At 42.3% G+C, this 20,619-nt stretch overlaps 1 protein-coding gene across 1 annotated transcript in view; it reads right to left on the bottom strand.

Annotated features, from left to right (window-relative positions):
• Positions 1-18,234, bottom strand: part of LOC111141260 (complement C9) — a 50,968-nt gene extending 32,734 nt beyond the window's left edge. Inside the window, exons 1-4 of the mRNA XM_022493708.1 lie at positions 18,128-18,234; positions 6,153-6,258; positions 5,595-5,739; positions 5,194-5,341 (exon numbers count right to left, since the gene is read on the bottom strand). Of these exons, the coding sequence (XP_022349416.1) occupies positions 5,194-5,341; positions 5,595-5,739; positions 6,153-6,258; positions 18,128-18,204 (476 nt within the window). The 5' untranslated portion in view covers positions 18,205-18,234. The remainder of the gene's footprint in view (positions 1-5,193; positions 5,342-5,594; positions 5,740-6,152; positions 6,259-18,127) is intronic.
• Positions 18,235-20,619: the final 2,385 nt, after the last annotated feature.

The following is a 20,619-nucleotide window of genomic DNA, read 5'->3' as shown; positions in this document are numbered from 1 at the left end:
GACATATAACCACCAATTTCAAAAGAGTCCAAGGTCAAATACACTTGATGAGCCAATGAGCAGCACAGGCAATTGCCACGCAGGTTCCCAAAAGGAAGAAACCTCATGGCAGCGTCATAAATAGAGGTTAGAAGAAGTAGGATTTGATTTGGGTGCTGCAGAATGGGGACGGAAGGGTAGGTGGAATGAACGGTGTGAGCAAAATCCTGCTGGTGGAAATGTGTATGGCATGATTTCAGGCAGTAGTCTTCAGATTTTCTGTTCGTCTACTCTATAAAAAATTATGACAAATTTTGCCTGCCTGCACAATGTTGGCGTGACATCTAAGATTTTTCATCTTAAGTTTAAGCAGTTGCAAAGGATATAATTTCTCAACATGCTATAAATATTTACATCTTATAGTTATTTTGCCTCTTTTTAAAATAAATCCAATGAACTATAAATGCCATAGTGATGGTGGTTGTCCAATCCCTGCAATGTTTATATTTCTTTAGCAACTAGACATTTTGTAGTATTCCTTTTGATTCTTTTTTTTTAAAGACACTTTATTTTTTAGAGCAATTTTAGGTTCACAGAAAAATGAGTGAAAGATATAGAGATTTCCCTTTTGATTCTTCAGTCTATTTTTCTAGTCCATTTCCACCACAGAAATTTAGCTTAATGTAATGTTATTTTAGCTTGGAAGTTTTAATGGATCACTTTTTAAATACTTTTTTGTATCAAAAAGGTATTAATTGAAATTTTATAAATAATAAGTATCCTTTGACTATTGGGTCTAAATAATTAAAAACTCCTCTGGATTGAGTTTACAATTATTAGCAGTATATATATGTATATTAAAAAAATTTAAATAGTTAACAAACTTTTTTTTTTGTAAAGGTGTCTCAATGAATTGAATGGATGTCTTTTTTAATTAAGTGATTAGTTCCTGCCTTCATGGATAAATATTACTTATTGCTAGAAAAAGACAAGATTCATGATCAATCGTATTCCTACTTTCCATTTTTGTAGATATTAATGTTGATAAACTTTACTCACGTACGTAAGTGGAAAAGAATAGAAGGCATTTTGTCATGGCAAGGTCACTTGATTCTTTGATCTCCTGAGTTTTGCGCCAAAAAAAGATTACTAGTCTATCATTAAGAATTATTTTTATAGCCCATTATCTGATAATTGATTACAATATCTTTCAAAAAGAAGTGGAGATGGGTTGACTTATAAGATACTGGCGTCCAACTCAGCACCAATATTTGGAAATGTTTCTTGGTTCTTCAACCACAGAGTAAAACTGAGATGGGTGAGGGGAGCACTCTTCTTTTGGAAGGTGATAGTTAAGTAATTGTAAAAGGGGAAGGAGAGGAGAGAATGGGTCTCACAACTTGGATCCTACTGAGTTGCTAAACTTTCTGAGTTTATGAAAAATATTTATGTATGGAATTGAAGATTCACTGTTTGTTCAATAGATGAGTTAAGCCACTAATAGTTGAAAGAACTATTATTTAAAACTTACCTGTCTCCCCCTTAGAAAGTCTTTGCATCTCACAGTATGCATACCCTACTTTGAAGATTTTGTTTTACAGAACAGCAAATTGACTAGTTGGCTGGATCCATCTGGAAAGTTGCAATGAAACTGCTCCACAGTCTAAAGCACGACTAAGGAAGAAATGTTTCAAAACCTTTGACTTGGTTCCACCACTACAGAGACAGCAAGTCTAGTCTAGAATGAGCCAATTTTTTTATTCGGCCAAGAAACATGAAAACTTCTATGGTTGGAATGTCATCGCCTGGGAAATAAAAAAAGCATGTGTATTTTAGCAGCACCCAGAGATGCCTGTTTTCATGCCAACATCTAGAACCATAAGCAGTTCCAATTTGCCAGGTGAACAGAAAAGAAAGCTCCCGCCACAGAAGGGGTTCTACGCTTTAGATCACATAAAAAAGTAATTTGTTGCATACCATACATCATTTACAGCTGGCTTGGATTTCTATTTTTTCAATGAGCACAAGATGGGTTGGGGATTGCCCTAAACACTTCTGGAGAATCTCAAATGCCTACAAGGCAAAAGGCGGAAACATTTGTGTTACAAGGGAATTCTGCTGGCATTAAGAATTTAAGGGGGAGTCCTTCAAATGAAAAAAAAAAAAAAGGTATAAATTAATGACTGTGGTATTTGTGACTTTCATGTGTGAAAGAGTCTGGTTGTATATGACTGCTGGTGAGACTTGTTGACATTTTCCAGATAGGATTACGTAGAAGCAGTTTCTAAGCCTGTTGCTATGACTAGGGTGTTTACTCCTATTACTTCTATTCAATATATCCCAGAGCCCCTTGGAAGAATAATAGCCATGCATGGTAAATAAATACAGAATGTTCATAGGATTGAAGAATATCACTGATATAATAAAGCATGTCATTCTGAGAATGCTTCTTAAATATTAATTACTGATTTCCTCTCTTCTATACTCTTAATTCAAAAATTCAGAAAATCAACTTAAGGAGTTTCATTTTCTAAGGTTAGTTTTGCTTTGAAGTTAGGGTGTTGATTTACGGGCTTTGCAGTGATGGGGGGAAATGACGTAGGTGCTGATGAGCATGGGGGGAGAGGCCAAGGTATGGCGGCATGGTGAAAAAAATAGAGTTTTTTCTAAAAGTCAGAGAAACTTGGGTTTAGTTCCACTAGAAACTAAAGAGTTCTACCAGAATTGAAAGAGACTAAACTGGTCTTGCTGGCTTCCCTCCCCCCCCCTTTTTTTCCCTGTAAAGTGAATATAATACTTTCTCTGACAACCTCAGGATTATTATGAAAAATCTATAGGAAAAAAATGTAGGAAAGAAAGTTCAAAGCATTATGCCAATGAAAGCTGTTGGAGAATAATAGACTTTAGGAACAATTACAGGTAATTGTTCATGGTAATGAGGAATTTAATAAAGAATACTGGTGGAATTATTCGATGAGGACCTACTTCATTTTTCACCTCTTCAGCCAACCTTCCCCATGGCGGGGGGCCCCACTCTCTTCCTTGGTCCTGAAGACTCAACCCTATATATTTCCCTGTCACCAGCCCTTACCATGGCAAAAGAGGATATAATTACCCAGCTCCCTGGGATGCCTCATTATGAAACTTTCTAGCAAATGCTATATAATCCATTTCTCTGTTCTCTGAACAAAAAAAACTAATAGATTACAAATGATTGTTTTTCAGCTGAGCGGGCTAAAATTTCTATATCCTTTCACAAGGTGTAAATTTGCATTGAGTGAAAATACATAATATGTGCAAAGCCCTGCCTCAAGCCCATCTGTTTAGATTAAGGAGAAAACTGCTTCTTGGATCCCAAATACAACAAAAACAATGTCATAATGGACTTCGACCATGGACTCAACAGTCTCTCCCTGAGGAAAGCAGGAGAAAGAGTCAGAACTCATTGGAGCAGGCTGTGATCTGGTTATAAGGTGTCTGACAACCCCCATACCATTTACTGACAATTATTAAAAGAACCTCCTGTGTTTGGAGACAAAGACCGTACACTGTATTCAAGACTCCTACCTTCAGGCTAGGAGCCAAAGACACTTAGTAAGCAACACTTGAATGCTGCTAGGACGAGATTTTATAATGTGAGTAAAGGGTGTGTAAAATGTTTTACCCATTTCCTAACTCTTGGTACCCTGGATTTTTCTCCTTATTGAGATTCAACAAGTGCAAGTTCAGTCTAGCTTGGAGGGAGAAGACATCTCCGTTTATGGCCAACCCTGATCCAGAGGCCTTACCTTAGGAACTGCCCCCCCTACCCTGGATAGGGTTTCTCAGTCTGAGCTCCACTGACGCTGTGGGTCTGGCCACTGTGTGCCTTTCAGGATTGGTCCAATCCAGGGCCTCTACCCACTGGATATCGGCAGTGCTCCCTCATCCCCTGAGTCCTCTGTCCCATCCCCCACAGTTATGACCACTAGAATAGTTTCCAGACATCATCAAATGTCCTCTGGGGAGCAAATCACCCCTGGTTGAGAACCAGTACCTTAGTCCCTCTATTAGCTTTGCTTTTACTATTGCCCTCATCTTCTTTCCTCTCCTTATCCCCGTCCCAGGAATTAAGTCCTGAACCTGAATTTACTTCTAGGGACCCAGTTTCAATCTTACCGGATGCCAGTTGACTGTATTTTAGAAGCACTTATTTTCATTAATTCATGAGCTGATTGATTAATTCACCTATTTGTCTATTCTCCAGTGTTGATAGACCATCTGTGATGAACCAGGCACTGAGATTTATGAGGTTGATAAGACACATCGCATGGCAGACAGTGAAACAGAGCCACGTGCCATCTCCATCAATAGACCAGTGGATGTAGGGAAAAATGTGTCTCTGTTGAGTATAATTTGGCAACAAATCTACCCAAAGTACCATTACTGAAAACAGCTCAGAACTTTTGGAAACTGAAATGGAAACTATGCCATGGGCATCCCTGGAATGTTCTCTGACTATATGGAACAGAACAGAACAGCCCCTTGGACCTACATCATTTTCCTAATTCCTAGAACACAGATCTCTGGTTAGTGGTCTTTATTCTGTAAAACTCTTGAGTTCTAAACTGTTCAAGCCTTCTCGTCTGAGCTTAGCTGGCCCTAGCCCCTACGTTTTGCACAGAAAATGGGCAAAACTTCACTTTGTAATGAGAACCAGAATCTCAACACCATCACCAACCAACATCACAACTGCTTCTTCTGTGCTTTCCTCTTGGGTCAGCTCTACAATGCTGTACTCTTCTGAGAACTTATAACCAGATGTCGATCCAGAACAAGTTTCCATGGAAGACAGCCTTACCGACAATTCAAACATCTGAATGGCCAGACCCACCACTGGCAATTCAATGTCAAGTGATAACATGTCACTTGAACATGGCTGTGGCCTTTCTGAAGTTCTTAACTGAGGTGTGTCACCTCCTGCTGGACTCGGAGAAAATCACCTATCATCCTGATTGTACAGACCCCTTCCTGAGGACGGGCACCTTGTCCAAATGATCTTGAGATACTGACTTTGCACTTACCTTCTTTTAAGCTCAAGCATGTTTCAAGGAGAATGCAGACCAGGGGGCTGCCCTGCCCCCGTGCAGACCCTCCACCACCCTAGCACCGCAGGAAAAGATGGAAGTCCCTTTCTCCCATCTTCATCTAGAAACATTTCAGCCAAATACAGACCCGTAGCCTGCTGTCCGTCCCAGCTCGGATTCTTCCACAACTCTGTCACGGCAGGGGAGATGGGGATCACCTTCACAATCATCCTCATCTGAAAAGTCCCCACAGTCATTGTCACCGTTACACAGAAACCGTCTCTTGATGCATCGGCCTGTGATCAAAATCAAGAAAGATACTGTGTGTTTCATGCCAGATTTCCTCTTTCTTCCTGATGTAAGCAAATGGACTTTAACAATGGAGGGGAGGCAACAGGCACACACTTGAATTCTTTGTACATTTACAGAAAGCCCTTTGACCAGCCCCTTTCGCACTTGGAAACATAAGCGTGTAAAAGCAGGCTTTGTTCTTTTTGTTTGCGAGTGCGCACAGAAGCCCGTGGGGAGTAAGGGGGATGCGAGGATTACCTGTACCACATTTAAAGTCATTGCCACAGTCCTCCTCCACGTCTTCACAGGGCTCAGTGGGTTCACACTGTTGTCTGTCTCCCACTGCCTCTATGCACTTCTGCCCGTTGTATTGTCCAAAGATCTCAATGCTCCTTGAACGGAACTGCACAAAACAAGCTGGAAATATTAGAATTTCTATGGCCAAAAAAGGATAATGATCTAAAACTGCGTCCACAGCACTGTAGCCCTCTAGACCAGTTAAGTTGATTGTTTCAAGATGGAAGCCCTAAAAGTAGTCAGCAATATTAAAGTAATACCTCGCATGCTAGGGTTGGCTCTCTCTCCTTCAGCATCTGGTTCTTCAAGGCACACATTTATTATTGTGTGCCATGGTGAGATTTCTAGGCAAATTGAGCCTCATCCACATAGATATTTATCTTTCCTTCTTAGTTGGGAACTCAGTGCGGGTGGGGGTGGGAACTCCCTGCCTCCTAGTCCTTTTCCTGGAGATGCTGGCAACACAGTTTCCATTTGGGGTCATTGGTGGGGAATGAATTGGTGGGGAATGACACTTACCTTTAGTCTGAGGCAAGGGTCACATTCCGACCATTCGCTCCAAGAGCTCATTCTGCAGTCTATGGGAAGTGGCTTCTCATTGTCTTCTACTACCCGTGGGCCATAACTAAGAGAACAGAATCATCAACTTCATGGCGTGACTCGTGTCTGTGTCCAAGAAGTCTTCCCGAACCAGTCTGATTTATTTACTATTTTTCTGCTTTCCAAATCAAAGGACTTATCCTTTTTTTTCTAAGATTTTTTTTAAGTTTATTTGAGAGAGAGAGAGAGTGAGAGATAGAGCATGAGCAGAGGAAGAGGGAGAAGCAGGCTCCCGCTGAGCAGGGAGCCCCATGCGGGACTTGATCCCAGGACGCTGAGATCATGACCTAAGTCGAAGGCAGATGCTTAACCGACTGAGCCACCGAGGAGCCCCAAAAATCAAAGAAATTATCCTTTTACTAGATCTCTCATTTGACATTGGATCATAAGCAGCTTTATGTTTTCAATTGGTCTTCTTATTGAATTCTTGTACTGCTTTGTGACTTAACGTTCGACCTAACCACAATATAGTAATGGTGATCAGGGAAACAGGCAAGTCATCATCGTACTGCCTGTTTATGTGCATTAGTCTCAGATTTCCCGCTACCTTCTAGAGACCTTTTTTCACTTTGCTTCCCCCAGAGTCTGAAAAAGCCTCCAGTTGCCTGGTTTTCTTGTAAGCCAGCGGGATCAGGCAAGCACCTGGGAGCCCAGCTTTCCTACCCCTGCTCTGTTCACATCCTAAACAAGACTTACCCTTCACGCTCTGCTTCAGGACTAACCCCTCACCATTCTGCATTTTAACACTTATACTTTGGCCCTTACAGCCTTCCCTCCCACTCCAGATCCAAAGCTCAGCTGTGCTTTTCTGAGCTTTGAACTTTCTTTCTTGGTTCACCATTTGGATCTCTTCTGGTTACAACACCTCCTTGGATGACAATCTTCTTTAATGAAAGAAAAAACAAAACGAAACAAAACAAAACCAAAAGCAAAAACCACAACAAGCATCCTATGAATGCTCTGCCCCGACTTCCCAGAGCTGGCACCTGTCCTTTCTAGAGTGCAGCCTCTTACTTTAGAGGGCTGGCTCCGTAAGGCCATTGCCTCCACAAAGCCTCTAAATCCCAGTTCTCTGAGACCTCTGAGACGAACTGAACGTGGTCTCCATTAAAACTCTTTCTCCCTCCCAGTTTCTTTCCATGTGTTGTATATTGTGTTCAAGTTTTTGATACTAAACAGAAAGAAGCAAATGAATGAGCAAAAAAGACCTTCTTTGTGAACTCTACATTTCCTTCCAGCTGCTCCCATTCCTGCCCTTTCATAATGTAAAAGAATTTGTAAAAGAATTGTTATCAACATATTTGTTTCTCTTTTATAAAAAAGGGGAAAAAAAAGAGTTTCATCTCCCCCTTCATCTTTAGGTACTTCTTAAATTCTCTCATCCTTTTAGCCAACTTCCTTGGGAGAGTAGTTTGAATCCTGTATTTTGTTCCTTACTCCCAATCAACTGCTCAGCCCTCCTGCCCCAGGGACATTGCTCTGGCCAAAGTCAATGATGACTGCCATGTGGCTCACTTGGTCCTTTCAGTGCTTCTCTTATTGACTTCCTCACAGGGGTCAATGCAATTGGCCATTCTTGCTGTTTAAAATACTCTCTTCCCTTGGACTGAATGACACTAAACTACCATTTCTTCTTTCTCTTTCTTCGGTTCTCCTACTCACCCATGTGCTCCTCCTCCTTAGATGGTCTCTGGAATGCTATTTTTCCAGGCCTTGTCCTTGAATCCACTTTTTTGTTTTTTCTCTCTACACTTTCCCAGGGCTTTGGTTTCCATGCATATGCTAATAACGCTCAGGGATAAGTCTGCCGTCCAGACATCTCTCCTGAATTTTAAGCTCTTGGATAAAACTCCCAACTGGACATCTGCACTTGGATTTCATTATGGTCCATTGAACTCAAAATATTCTCAAAACAAATTCATCATTTTTTCTCTCCTCTCAAAGCTGTACTTACTGTCTGGGTGAACAGCACTTTTATGCAGTTGGCCTGACCAGAGGCTTGGGTGCTGCCTGTCTTATCCTGCAACCCTCACACTCATCGCCTATAGCTAATCAACCATTAAAATCTGTTGTTTAGTCTCGTAAATGACTCTCGAATCCATCCATGCTTCAGCTCTGACAGATGCTTCTCTGTTCTACACTAAGATTACATCTCTCCTGGATGACAACAATGTCTTGCTAATCCAGTTCCCATAAATTGTATGTAGGATCTTCTAAAAATGCAGATTTGATTGTACCATACCCCTCCTGAAAACATTTCTGGAAGCTTCCTATCACTCTTATGATAAAATCCAAATTTTCTAACATGGTGCAGCAGGCAGAATAATGACACCCCAACATGTCCCTAACCTAATCCCTAGAATCTGAGAATATTTTACCTTACAGGGCAGAAAGGTGTCTGTAGATGTGACTTAGAAATATTATTCTGGGTGGACTCATTCCAAACGTGTAAGCTCCTAAATGCAGAAGAACAGTTCAGGGAGATATAAAGACAGAAGAAGAAGTAGGAGAAATTCAAAGCATAAGAAGGGACCCCACTGGCTCTTGCTGGCTGTGAAAGTGGAAAGAAGCCATGAACCAAGGAAGGCAGGCAGCCTCCAGAAGCTGGAAGAACCAAGAAAATTGATTCCCCCTTAGAGCCTCTGGAAAGGTATGCAGTCCTGGTGGCTCTTTGATTTCCTCCTGATGATTCCCCAGGGTTCTGCTTATTTTGCCTCCAAGTAAGCAGGTATCTGGTGCAATGAAGGGAAAACTCCCTTGGTTCTAGAAACTGCACCCTGTAGATCTGTGACATGATACTTTTCTCTTTCCCACCTGCCACTGAGAGCGGCTTCAATGAATAATTAGTTCAGAGGGTACAGTATGGACTGAAGGATGACAATGGAAGGTGAAATCCACTGTACACACTCCAGAGTGATGAGTCTTTTGCTGGCAAGCCTAGAACCCAGCCCACGATGAGGGCTGCTGAGAAAGGCTATTCATCTGTTTCACACACTGGGACCAGGATCCTGCTCCAAAGACATTGGCATCACCACAGACTGTTCTCTAACATCTTTTACATAAATAATAGCACCACATAAATTATGTACACACTGATTCCCTTCTTTCTCAGTTTCTAACTTAAGGACTCCTTTTCTTTTTTACAGGTTCGACTCACACTCTGGACTTAGTACAGAGCTCTGCCTTTGATCTTTTATTGCCCTTCTAGACCATGATTTGAGTTCATCCCTGGAATGACCCTATCCTCTGAAAGACCCCCTAGAAAAGTCCTCTGATCACATCCCTGTCCTGGGAGTGGGACTTACAACCCTCTAGATATCAGGTGTCATGTATCTGTCATAATCAGATACCACAACTGTGTGGCTGAAACAACAGAAATTTATCTTCTCATAGTTCTGAAGGCTAGAAGTCTGAGATCAAGCTGTCTGCTGGGTTGGTTTCTTGTGAGGCTTCTCTCCTGAACTTGTATATGGCTGGCTTCTCCCTGTGTGTTCAGATGATCTTTCCTCTCTACAGTTGTGTGCAAATTTACTCTTCTTATAAGGACTTATAAGTCATATTGGATCAGAGCCCAGTAAAAGGAACCCATCTTAACTTAATTACCTCTTTAAAGACCCTAACTCCAAACACAGTCATATTCTGAGGTATTGGGGGTTAGGACTTCAACATATGAATGGGGGTAGGGGACACAATTCAGCCTACAACATTCAATAAATGTTTTTTTTAACTAAGCAGTTTCTTCTATTTAATTTTTTTTTAATTTTTAAAAAGATTTTATTTATTTATTTGACAGAGAAAGACACAGCAAGAGAGGGAACGCAAGCAGGGGGAGTGGCAGAGGGAGAAGCAGGCTTCCGGCGGAGCAGGGAGCCTGATGTGGCCATAGATCCCAGAACACTGGGATCATGACCTGAGGCAAAGGCAGCTGCTTAACGACTGAGCCACCCAGGTGCCCCCAGTTTCTTCTATTTGTCTTCTAGTTTTACTAGACAACTTTCAAATCTCATTTTCTCATTAACCTTTTATTCTAACCTCTGAGACATAAATTTTGTAGGTGTTATTAGTTCTTTTTTACAGATGAGAAACTAAAACCAAAATTATACCGCTTATCCAAAGTTGGACAGTTACTGGCAAAACTGGATTCAGAATCAACCTCTCTCCACTCCTAGTTCACTGCAATGTTACCCTGTTCCCTATGCTATATCCCCCTCTCATCACCAAGTAAATCCTCTTTGAAATGACCCAAATGGTCATAACTTTGTCAATACTTTTTTTCCCCTCCTTCCTCCTCCCTCCCTCCCCCTCTCCCCCCTCCTTCCTTCCTTTCTCCCTTCTTTCCTTCCTTCTTTCTTTCTTTCCTTCCTTCCTTCCTTAATAGAGCCATTCTTTAACGTATATCAGTTGGGGGATGCCTGGGTGGCTCAGTCGATTTAGAGTCTGCCTTCGGCTTAGGTCATGATTTCAGGGTCCAGGGATCAAGCCCTGCATCCGGCTCTCTACTCAGTGGGAAGCCTGCTTCTCCCTCTCTGACTCCCCCTGCTTGTGCTCTTTCTCCCCCCGCCCCACCATCAAATAAATAAATGAAATCTTTAAAGCACATCAGTTGGACAGCTTGGTTGTTGCCTGGATCTATTTTAAGCTTAAACCTAAATGGTGTCAAATTAGACAAAAATAAGCGGGAAAGTGTGTGAGCATCTGGCTGTTTTCCCTTCATTGCACCAGATACCTGGTTACTTGGAGGCAAAATAAGCAGACCCTGGGGAATCATCAGCAGGAAGTAGTAGATTATGCAAAAGGAATGCTGTACTGAAATGAATGCACTACATAAATATTAAGAAAGAAGATGAGTGATCTCGGACAGCTCCTTCTGAGCCCACCGCTCCCTCCTGAGCTCCTCTGACTCACTAGGCAGATAATGTTTTGTGGCTCAAAGACTGTGTATGTACAATGCATACCACCTGCCTTTTGCCCTGCTGAGTTATTAGGCGGACTGGAGAAGTATTTGCAAAGCACTTTCTGGATTCCTAGATGAAATGTGTTTATCAAGTAAAACGTATCTCTAAGTGTTTCAATCTCAGCTTGAAAGTCACTTCCTAGATCAAAGTGATGTACAGCAGCACGACAGGAGGTCTAAGTCTGGGCCAGAAATGCATTCAATGAAGGGCCGTTGATGCACGCCTGCTCCCATCTCCTGGCCATGAAGAGATTCCAGCTTTAGTAAAAGGAAACCTCCAGAGCAGCTCACACTCCGGGACACATTGCAGCAGACCCAGGCGAAAAAAAACACCTGCTGTAGGAAGGAATCTTTTTGTCAATAAATAAGGCAATGTGGCTCCTTTGAGTGGTGAAATATAAGCTTCTTAGGATTGCATTCTTAACCCACAGATCTGCCAGTTTGCTTAGTTCATGCAATTCATCAAACGAAAAGGTAATAGGACAACAGTATCCAACACTCATTTTTTTTAGGAACTTTCCTGATTTCCCAAGTCTTAACTTAAGAGCTTCTCTCAGGTGCTCCCAATGAGCCAATATTCAACGACCCTCATGGAGGGCCTGCTCTGTGTCAGGAATGGTTCTAGTGTCTGGGGCTACATGTCTTTACCACCACAGAGCCTGCATTCTAGTGGCTGAGATACAGTAAACGAGAATCCAGCAGATATAACATGCAGTATCAATGAAGACATGTGAGCAGTCAAAGAAAGGAAAGCAGGGTAAGAGGAGGGGTCCCGGGCTGGGGTTGAGGAAGGAGATTTCTTGTATGGAGTAGTCAAATAACCCTCTCAGAGGAGGTATGGTGATGTAAAAATGTATTCACAATTTTTTTGGCCATTCTTCCCAACAAAGATGGGTTCTAAGTGCCCTCTGCCTGAAGCCGGCAGTGTCTTTTTTTTTTTTTTTAATTTTTAAAAATATTTTTAAAGATTTTTTATTTATTTATTTGACAGACAGAGATTACAAGTAGGCAGAGAGGCAGGCAGAGAGAGAGAGGAGGAAGCAGGCTCCCTGCTGAGCAGAGAGCCCGATGTGGGGCTCGATCCCAGGACTCTGAGGTCATGACCTGAGCCGAAGGCAGAGGCTTTAACCCACTGAGCCACCCAGGGACTCCCAGTAGTGTCTTTCTTAACACCCTGTTGAGTAGAATGCGGTGGAAGTGAGCCTGCATGTTTTAAAGGCTAAGGTTCGAGAAGGCCATACAAGTTCTGCTGTCTTATCTCAAGACATGCGCACTGTGAGCCCTTTCCCACTATGGATAAAACTGACTACTCTGAGTCTACCACATGGAGGACAGAGAGAAGGAGAGACGTGGAGACAGATTCTCAAGGAGACTTAAGTGTTCCAGCCCCTAGCGGTTTGAGTCTTCCCAGCCCAAGTGACAGACACAAGAGTGAAGAAGCCATCATAAGAATCCCGGGCCGAGCCACCATCTGACTACACCCATGGGAACCCCTTCACGGAGCCCAGTCCACCCTTGGACTCATGAACCAGTAAAATAATCGGTATTATTTTAAGCTACTGTCTTGGGATGGTTTGTTACATAGCAATATTGACCAAAACAGATGATACTTGGTTAGATACTTGGATGCATTCAGAGAGAAGCTATTGAGTATCTGGAAAAGGAATGTTCTGTGCTAGGGGAAAGTAAGTGCAAAGGCCCTGAGACAGTGTATCAGAAGCACCGAAGTACAGTGACAGAGAAGAGTGAGCAAAAAGGAGGGTGGCTGATGTGCCTGGAGAAACAGGTAGGGTGCCTCTCCTGCTTTGTAGGCTGTGGTGAAGAGTTTGGATCTGATTCTGACCTTGATGGAAATTCTTAGAGGAGTATGAGAACAGGAGTAACACCCAGAGTTAAGTTTTCAAAAGACTTAAAAATGTCTCTGGTTGTTAGATGGAAAATTGACTAGTGGGATGTGGGTGAGGCTGGATACAGGCCAGAAATGATAGTGATTTGGGCTAGAATAGTCACAGTGGAGACAGCAGGCAGTGGGCAGATTTGGGACATATTTTAAGGATAATACCAACAGACGTGCTGTTAGATTGCCTGTGGGAAGGATGCAAATAGGGGAGTCAAGTGTGATTCCCAGGTTATTACCCGAGTAAGCCAGTGAGTGGTGTAGTTTGGGTGAGGTTGGTAGAGAAATCAGTGGGTATGTTTCGGACATGTTAAGTTTGAGATGCCTCTTAGAATTTCAAGAGCTGCTGACTTAAGTAATTAGACATTGTGTTCAGGGAAGCGAGTGCGCCATAGATATAAATTTGAGATTTGTCAAAATGCAAGTGCTATATCCCTCCACGAGGCTGGATGTGAGTGTGAATGGATGGAGTAAGGCTGAGGATGAGCCAACATTTAGTGGAAGTGTTACAACATGTCTGTAGATTAATGGGAATGATTCGGTACAAAGAGAGCTATTGATGATGCAAGAGAGAGGGGGCAGAGTTACAGGTGCAAAGTCCTTGCAGGGGCTGGAACAGATGAAGCCAGGGGACGAGTGGAATGGTGAAATGGTGATGGTGGAATGGTGGAAGTCACAGGAGCACATCTCCCCTAACATCATGGTCTTCACTTGGAGACCTTGGCTGTTTCAATCACTGTGTATTTGTTTATATTCCTTAGTTGACTGTAAGCCAGTGAGGGGAGAGACCCTTGTAATGTGTTCAGTATTACACTGCAATTCCTGATGCAATGTCTGGCCCGCATTGCAAACTCAATAAATATTTACTGTATTACCGAGATAAATAAACAAATGACCCTCCTTGTCCAATAGTAGTTGATGAATAAATATCTGTTAACTTGTATTGAATATGAATATTAAAAACACAGGTGTATACAGCCAAAGAAGGAGGGAAAACTGACATTTTGGATATCTTCAATTTAATAATTAAGCCTAGCTTTTTCATTAACAGATGTTTGGGTGCTTTTCCAGACTGTTGAGACAAATTTAACTCAAATAAATTGAATAATAATTACTAACATGTGGCCATCTACCTAGCCACTCCTGGGACTTCCAACTCCCAGTTTAGTGCTCTTTCTTAACTACTCGAAAAATGAAGAATAAGATAATTATGAAAATTATAATTACACCAAAACACACCACCGATACAGTCAAAAGATGAATGACAGATTGGGGGAGATGTTTGTAATTCATACCAGAGTCAAAGGACTAGTTTATAAAGTGGTCATAGAAATCCATAAGGGAAAGACAAGAAACTCAATAGGAAAAAGAGTAAAGAACATGGAATTCACAAAGGAAAACATACCCACATTCTTTAAACAGATAAAAAAATACGCAACGTTCTTATGGGAATCATTTCATTATGTATAAAAACATTGAATCATCATGATGTACACCTGAAACTAAGAACATATTGTATATCAATTATACCTCAATTAAAAAATAATAAAAAGAGAGAGGGAAGTTAAAACTATTTGAAGATAGGGTTTTGTTTTGTTTTGTTTTGTTCTACCTATGAGACTGGCAAATACCAAAAAGCTGACTGAAAGCTGTTGACAAGTCTGTGGTTCAGTAAGCATTCTCATACTCTGCTGGGGACGTGCAAAGTGGTACCAAACTCCCAGAGCCACAGGGCCATTTTAGCAAAGAGACAAAGGTGATTTCCTTGTGATTCCTTTACATCACTTCTGGGAATTCGTCCTCAGGTATAATTATCCACTTGCAAACTGATTTGGACTAAAAATACCCATTGCAACGTTGTTGCAAAAGAATGGAAATAACTGAAGTGTTCATCAGTCAAAGATGAACTATCTGGACTGCATATCCACACAATGGGAAATTAATCAGTTGTGAGGAGAATTAGGAAGTTCCTTCTAAATTGATACGACAAGGTTTCCAGGATATACTGTAAAGGAAAAAGCAAAGTACAAGACGGTATGTGAAAGAAAGGGGAAGGATAAGATTACATATGACCGTATGCTTTAATCTGCACTAAAACATTCTGGAAGGATGCACAGAAGGCTGATGAAGGTGGCTGCCTAGGAGAATGGGTTAGGGCAGGAGGGGGTAAGATTCTAAGCACTTTATACGTAAGAACATAAATCTCATGAAAAGTTATGGGTGGGAAATCAAGACTTCTCAAGGTACACTTTGTTATATGTTTTGATCTTTGAACCCTGTAAATATGTTGTTTATTTACAAATTAAAAAGAAAATATAATAATAGCTGTGCCCATGGAGCCCTCAAAGCGGGACGGTCACTGTGCTGAGGACATGGCGTGAATTATCAGGAATTTCCCATAGCAAGTCACAGTTTTATTTCCACTTTGAGGTGAGGAACAGATTTAGAGAAATTAAGGACTTTGCCTCAGGTTGCAAAGCTAATAAACGATGGACCCTGGAATCAAACTCAGGCCACCTGCTTCCAGGACCTGTGTTAAGAGCTATGACTCTCCTAGCACACTGGTTTTAACATTCTATTCTACTTTGAGAAACCTAAGAGATACTGTCCCATTTATGATCTATTCTCATGGGCACTATTATGTTCACAAACAAAGGATTATTGATCGATTCCTCATAATTTACTGGTAGCAACAGTGCACTGTCACTTGGCTTCAGATGAAACGTGTGCAGCCGGATGATAACCCCTGAAGGCTGGCTGTAACTCAACTTCTTCCTTTCCTCCAAACTAGAAAGCATATCCAAGTAATAGCAAGTTATTATTTTAAAGAATATTTTGCGTATACTGAGTTTTGTGCCAGGCACGGTTGCTTTAAGTACAATATATATATAATAATTTAACTGTCACAGAGTCCCTTATTAGATAGGTGCTATTGTTGTCACTGTTAAGGGGTGAATTGTGTCCCCCCACCCCATCCCCCCATCCAGGAAGTTAAAGTTCGAACCCCTGTACCTCAGAATGTGACCTTATTTGGAAAGAAGGTCTTTACAGAGGAAATCCAGTTAAAGTGAATTTATTACGGTGGGCCCTAATCCAGTATGATTGGTGTCCTTCTACAAAGAGAAAATTTAGAACCTGACAAACAGGCATAGAGGAAGGATGATTGACGATAGCCCTGTGGTGCCAGAGGCAGGCACTGAAATGAGGTAACTACAAGCCACGGATGCCAAAGATTGCCAGCTACCAGCAGAAGCAGAGAGGGATCATACCTAGGGTCTCAGAGGGAGCACCGCCCTGTGGACACCTTGATTTCAGACTTCCAGCCTCCAGAACCGTGAGGTAATAGATTTCTGTTGTCTGAAGCTGCCTGATTTCTGGTACTAGGAAAAGAATACAGCTGCCACCCTACAGATGAGGGAACCAAGGTACAGAAAGTTTGAGTAACGCGCTCAAACGTACAAGGTTTGTTCGTTAGTAATGGCACCTGCAGCTGAGTTTGGGAAGCCTCACTCCAGAGGAGTGCTCCATTCTGATCAACTCTGTATTTAAAAAAAATCATTTGCAAACTCCAGTGCTCTGGTCGAACTACGTGTTTCACTTCCTGACGGATCTGAACACTCTGTTTTGACCTCAACCGTCTGTCAAGGGGCAGGGCACGGAGTGTTCGAGCAGGGTAACCCTCATAAACTCCTAAGGGCCTTGGAAGTGAGGCACTCGAAGCCAAATCTGACCCAGCAGTGCATCTGCTCCGAGCTGGGGGGCCGGCCAGGGGGCCTTTGTGGTCCTCCCTGAAACAGCTGAGTGCGGCCAGGACCCAGGGACGCAAACTTCAAAGTGGTTGCAGGCTTCCCTGCAGACTCTCCTTTTTGATCAGCAGGAGTCTCAATCCAGGAATGCGGATTGTTTAAATTATTTTTTTTTTTAACTTAAGAAAGGGTCAGGGTAAGTACCAGAAGGCTAAAGCAACTTTTAGTAACTGCCTTCCCAAATCCCTTTTGTCCCCGATGTCAGGTAAGTGAAAATGTTTTCCAAATGGAACACGGCTTTTCAGCTCACACCACGTGCCGAGTGGGGCTCAGGAGGCGCGAAGGCCCCCGAGGTAGCCGAGAGGCTGGTGAGGATGTGCTTGCCATGGCCATCAGTTTCCAAAACAGAATTTGGTTAAGCTAAGGGTCAGATGACCAGAGTGGAAATGGCTGCAAGTTGCAGTGATGTCAAGGCAGAGGGTGAGTGTTTGGGCAGATGTTGTCCCCCAACAATACTGTCAAAACCGGAAATAGTTCAATACTGTCCCCGGGTTTCATCATTCTGTATTGGATGGCGGACGTGTTCTCCAGCAATTCCGGGTGCAGCAGCGGTGTTCAGTAAGCAGATACTATCTTATGATTTATTTCCTGGCTCAGCTTGGCATGAGTTTCCTGTTCCCAATTAGGATCAGAACAAAAGGAGAGAAAGTCAGTCTTTGATGGAAGCATGGCTGATGGGTCCGCAGGATGGTGATTCTTCTTGAAGGATAGAACTACAATCCTAAGCCTGAGGTCAAAATGTGTGCCTCTGGACACAACCTGGGATGTCAAGGAGGAAAAGCAAGGTGCCTAACCCTCACCTGACACGGGGGCAGAAAGGTGAGGTAGTCCGCCGTAAAGGGTGGTAGACATTGAGGCAGAATGAGGGAGAGATTAATTTTCTTTCTTTTAAAGTTTTTCAGATGTGAAATACTGATAAACTCAGGTTTATCTATCATACCCTGGTGAAAATCAGCTTTGTTTCATCATTCCGAGTATTGAAAGACTATCTTGGCCTTAACATTTGAATGGCTGTTTAAAAGAAATTGCTGGAAACAGCTACAGGTCTCCTTAGAAAACTCTCAGAAACACACTCCTGTACTTTTCCTCACCCTTTTTCAAAGGTTAAATCAGGGACTATCTATCTCAAGGTGGGTTGAAAAAAAATTTTTTTTAACCTGCTTTCCTGCTAAGAAGTAGACCTTGAAATATCAAAGCCGGAAGTGAAATTCCAGAGACAAACGGAAAAGCAACTCACCTAGGAGTAGGCCCGGCGGTCAGCAAACTTATTTTTAAAATGCATAGTGCAAAGGCAAACCTCTGGCTGGCAGACATCTGCTCTGACTAGGTGGCCCCGCGTGGAATGGCCAGATGGGTCCCGCAAGGCATTTATCTGCAAAGGGCGGGACAACTGGGGGACAATTATTGCTTGTTTTCAGTTGGGGTTTCTGTCCAACTGTGTTTCCTGGGAGCCAAAGTCCAGTCAAAGGGGAGTCGTGTCGTAATTCTTCGCCTACTGTTTTCTCATATTGACGAGCATATTCGAGCACCCAGCCCCGTGAGTGCTGAATTGACTAAGATTAATGGGAGCATTAAAAACAACAACAACAACAACAACAACAACAACAACAAACAACAAAAGAAAAAACAAAACAAATCTCCAGTGTTTCTCATTTGGGGAGACTCTGGGAGGAAGGATGAGAGAGTGAGCAATTTGGGGGAAAATGGGTCTGTGGATGATTCTCAGAGAGGCATAAAAAGTAAAAGAAATCAGTCAAAGAACTGCGGTGACTGGAGCATGAGGCAGGGACCGATGCGGCCACCTGAGACCCAGCCCTGTGGGTCATTGCCACAAGCGTGCCAGAGAAGTGCAAGGTGCGGTTAAGGTACAAAGCTGGCTTTCTTTATAGACTCGGCGGGTCATTCTGAAGAATCTAGGGAAACTCTCTACTGCGTGTACATTATCCCGCAGGAGGGTATGACCTCCTTATCTCAGAAATGCACCTGTCAGAGAGATAGATTCTGAGATGAGGCAGTTTGCTCCAGCCCATGTTAAAGGACCCCCTCCCTTTCATATTTTCACTTTCTCAGGGACTTGTGGAAAGGGTAAGGTGTTTTCTAAGTGCTAGAGAATGTGGATGTCTCTGCTGCTCTTAAACACTGGTTAGACAGTAGAATGACCTTGGACCCGTGCAAAGCCACTGATGCCCACCCTCTCACCACGCCCCCATACCTGATTCTACTATAACTGATCTGAGAGGGGACCCTGCATCCGTATCTTTTATAAGCTTGTTGGGTCATTCCAATGTGTGGCCAGGGTCGGGATTTAGAATGACCAGCTTGAGAAGCAGTATTTCATTACGTTTTTGGGAAAGAATGTTTGGAACACAGGACTTAAGGGGCCTTCACCAGTACTTACTAATTACAAAGAGGAAATTTGCACACATATGCAATCTGGTAAAGCAGAGGGTGGGGTTGGGGGATATCAGACAGCTAGTTTTTCCAGCACTGCCTTTCCTTTCCATGAATGGTCCTACTAGAGTCAAAGTTATTCTCCACAGGCTTTCTTGTCTCCCTTTCCTTTTCATGGGGAGAGTTTGAGGTCTCTAGTGGGACTAATTTCATTGGTTCCTGACCTTGTTGTCAACCTGCAGACTGTGACTTGATAATTAGATGTAAATGGAGATTGAAAATCACCTCTGTACTCAGAGACTGAGTGAGCCACAACCCCACCGAACCCCTGGTCTCCGAGGGTGGAAGAAGGGAAAAGGGGAATCTCTTACTGGTTGGTTGTTTGAATGCTGAATTGCTCTGTAGATGTTCTATTTATTTTATCCCCATGGTTCAGGCTAAATGTAATGTAGCCAAGGAACGGGAGCAACAGAATATAACAAAACTATATTAATTATGTATTATATGTTAGTGATATGTAAAATAAAATACATCTTACATTTTGGTAGTGCTTTTAACTCTTCTTTGCCCTTAACATCTGTTATGTATCTGACATGTTTTTATTTTATTTTATTTTATTTTTTTGACATGTTTTTAAATGAGGTTTATACTTCAGTTATATCTAGGGGAAGTGAAGCATGCTGAACCACAGAAGTGGAAAAATAGCAATTTTATTTAACATGTAATGACTTTCAAAGAAAAGAAAGGACAAACATTTATCAAACTTTTCTAAGGGGTCAAGCTAATAGACATATATTATAACTAACATACACACACATATAAAAATATAATTTTATCCTCAAAATAATCCATTTTACAGTTGAGGAAATGGAAGTGCACTGAGGTTACATAATTTGCCCAGCATCACCACCTGCAGTTGCTAAGAAATGGCGTTTGAACTTGGCGCACCTGACTCCACGTCTCAGGCTCCTTCCACCACACATCAGTCCTGTCATTGTTATTGTTTTAATTATGTCACCTAACATGAGACGAAAACATTTCTCATTAAGCCCTCTCAACTCCCTAAAAGGTAGGCTTCTGGTTTAGCTTTACAGATGAGGTGCAGAGGAATACAGCCAAGGCTATGCGGACAAAGCGGCCGAGGTGGGATTTGAACAAAACTCTGATGCCAGAGTTTTCCACCCTGCTGAGGGCTCTCACAGTTTTCTCCACTCAGGAGGCTTCAAAAAATATATTTTTTAAAAATTTCCCTTTGGGGCGCCTGGGTGGCTCAGTGGGTTAAGCCGCTGCCTTCGGCTCAGGTCATGATCTCAGGGTCCTGGGATCGAGTCCCGCATC

Source organism: Enhydra lutris, unplaced genomic scaffold (genome assembly GCF_002288905.1).
Source record: "Enhydra lutris kenyoni isolate GAN:26980312 unplaced genomic scaffold, ASM228890v2 scaffoldscaffold5, whole genome shotgun sequence".
Lineage (NCBI taxonomy): Eukaryota > Metazoa > Chordata > Mammalia > Carnivora > Mustelidae > Enhydra > Enhydra lutris.
Note: the sequence above shows the minus strand (reverse complement) of the source record. Positions and strands in the feature narration are given on the sequence as shown.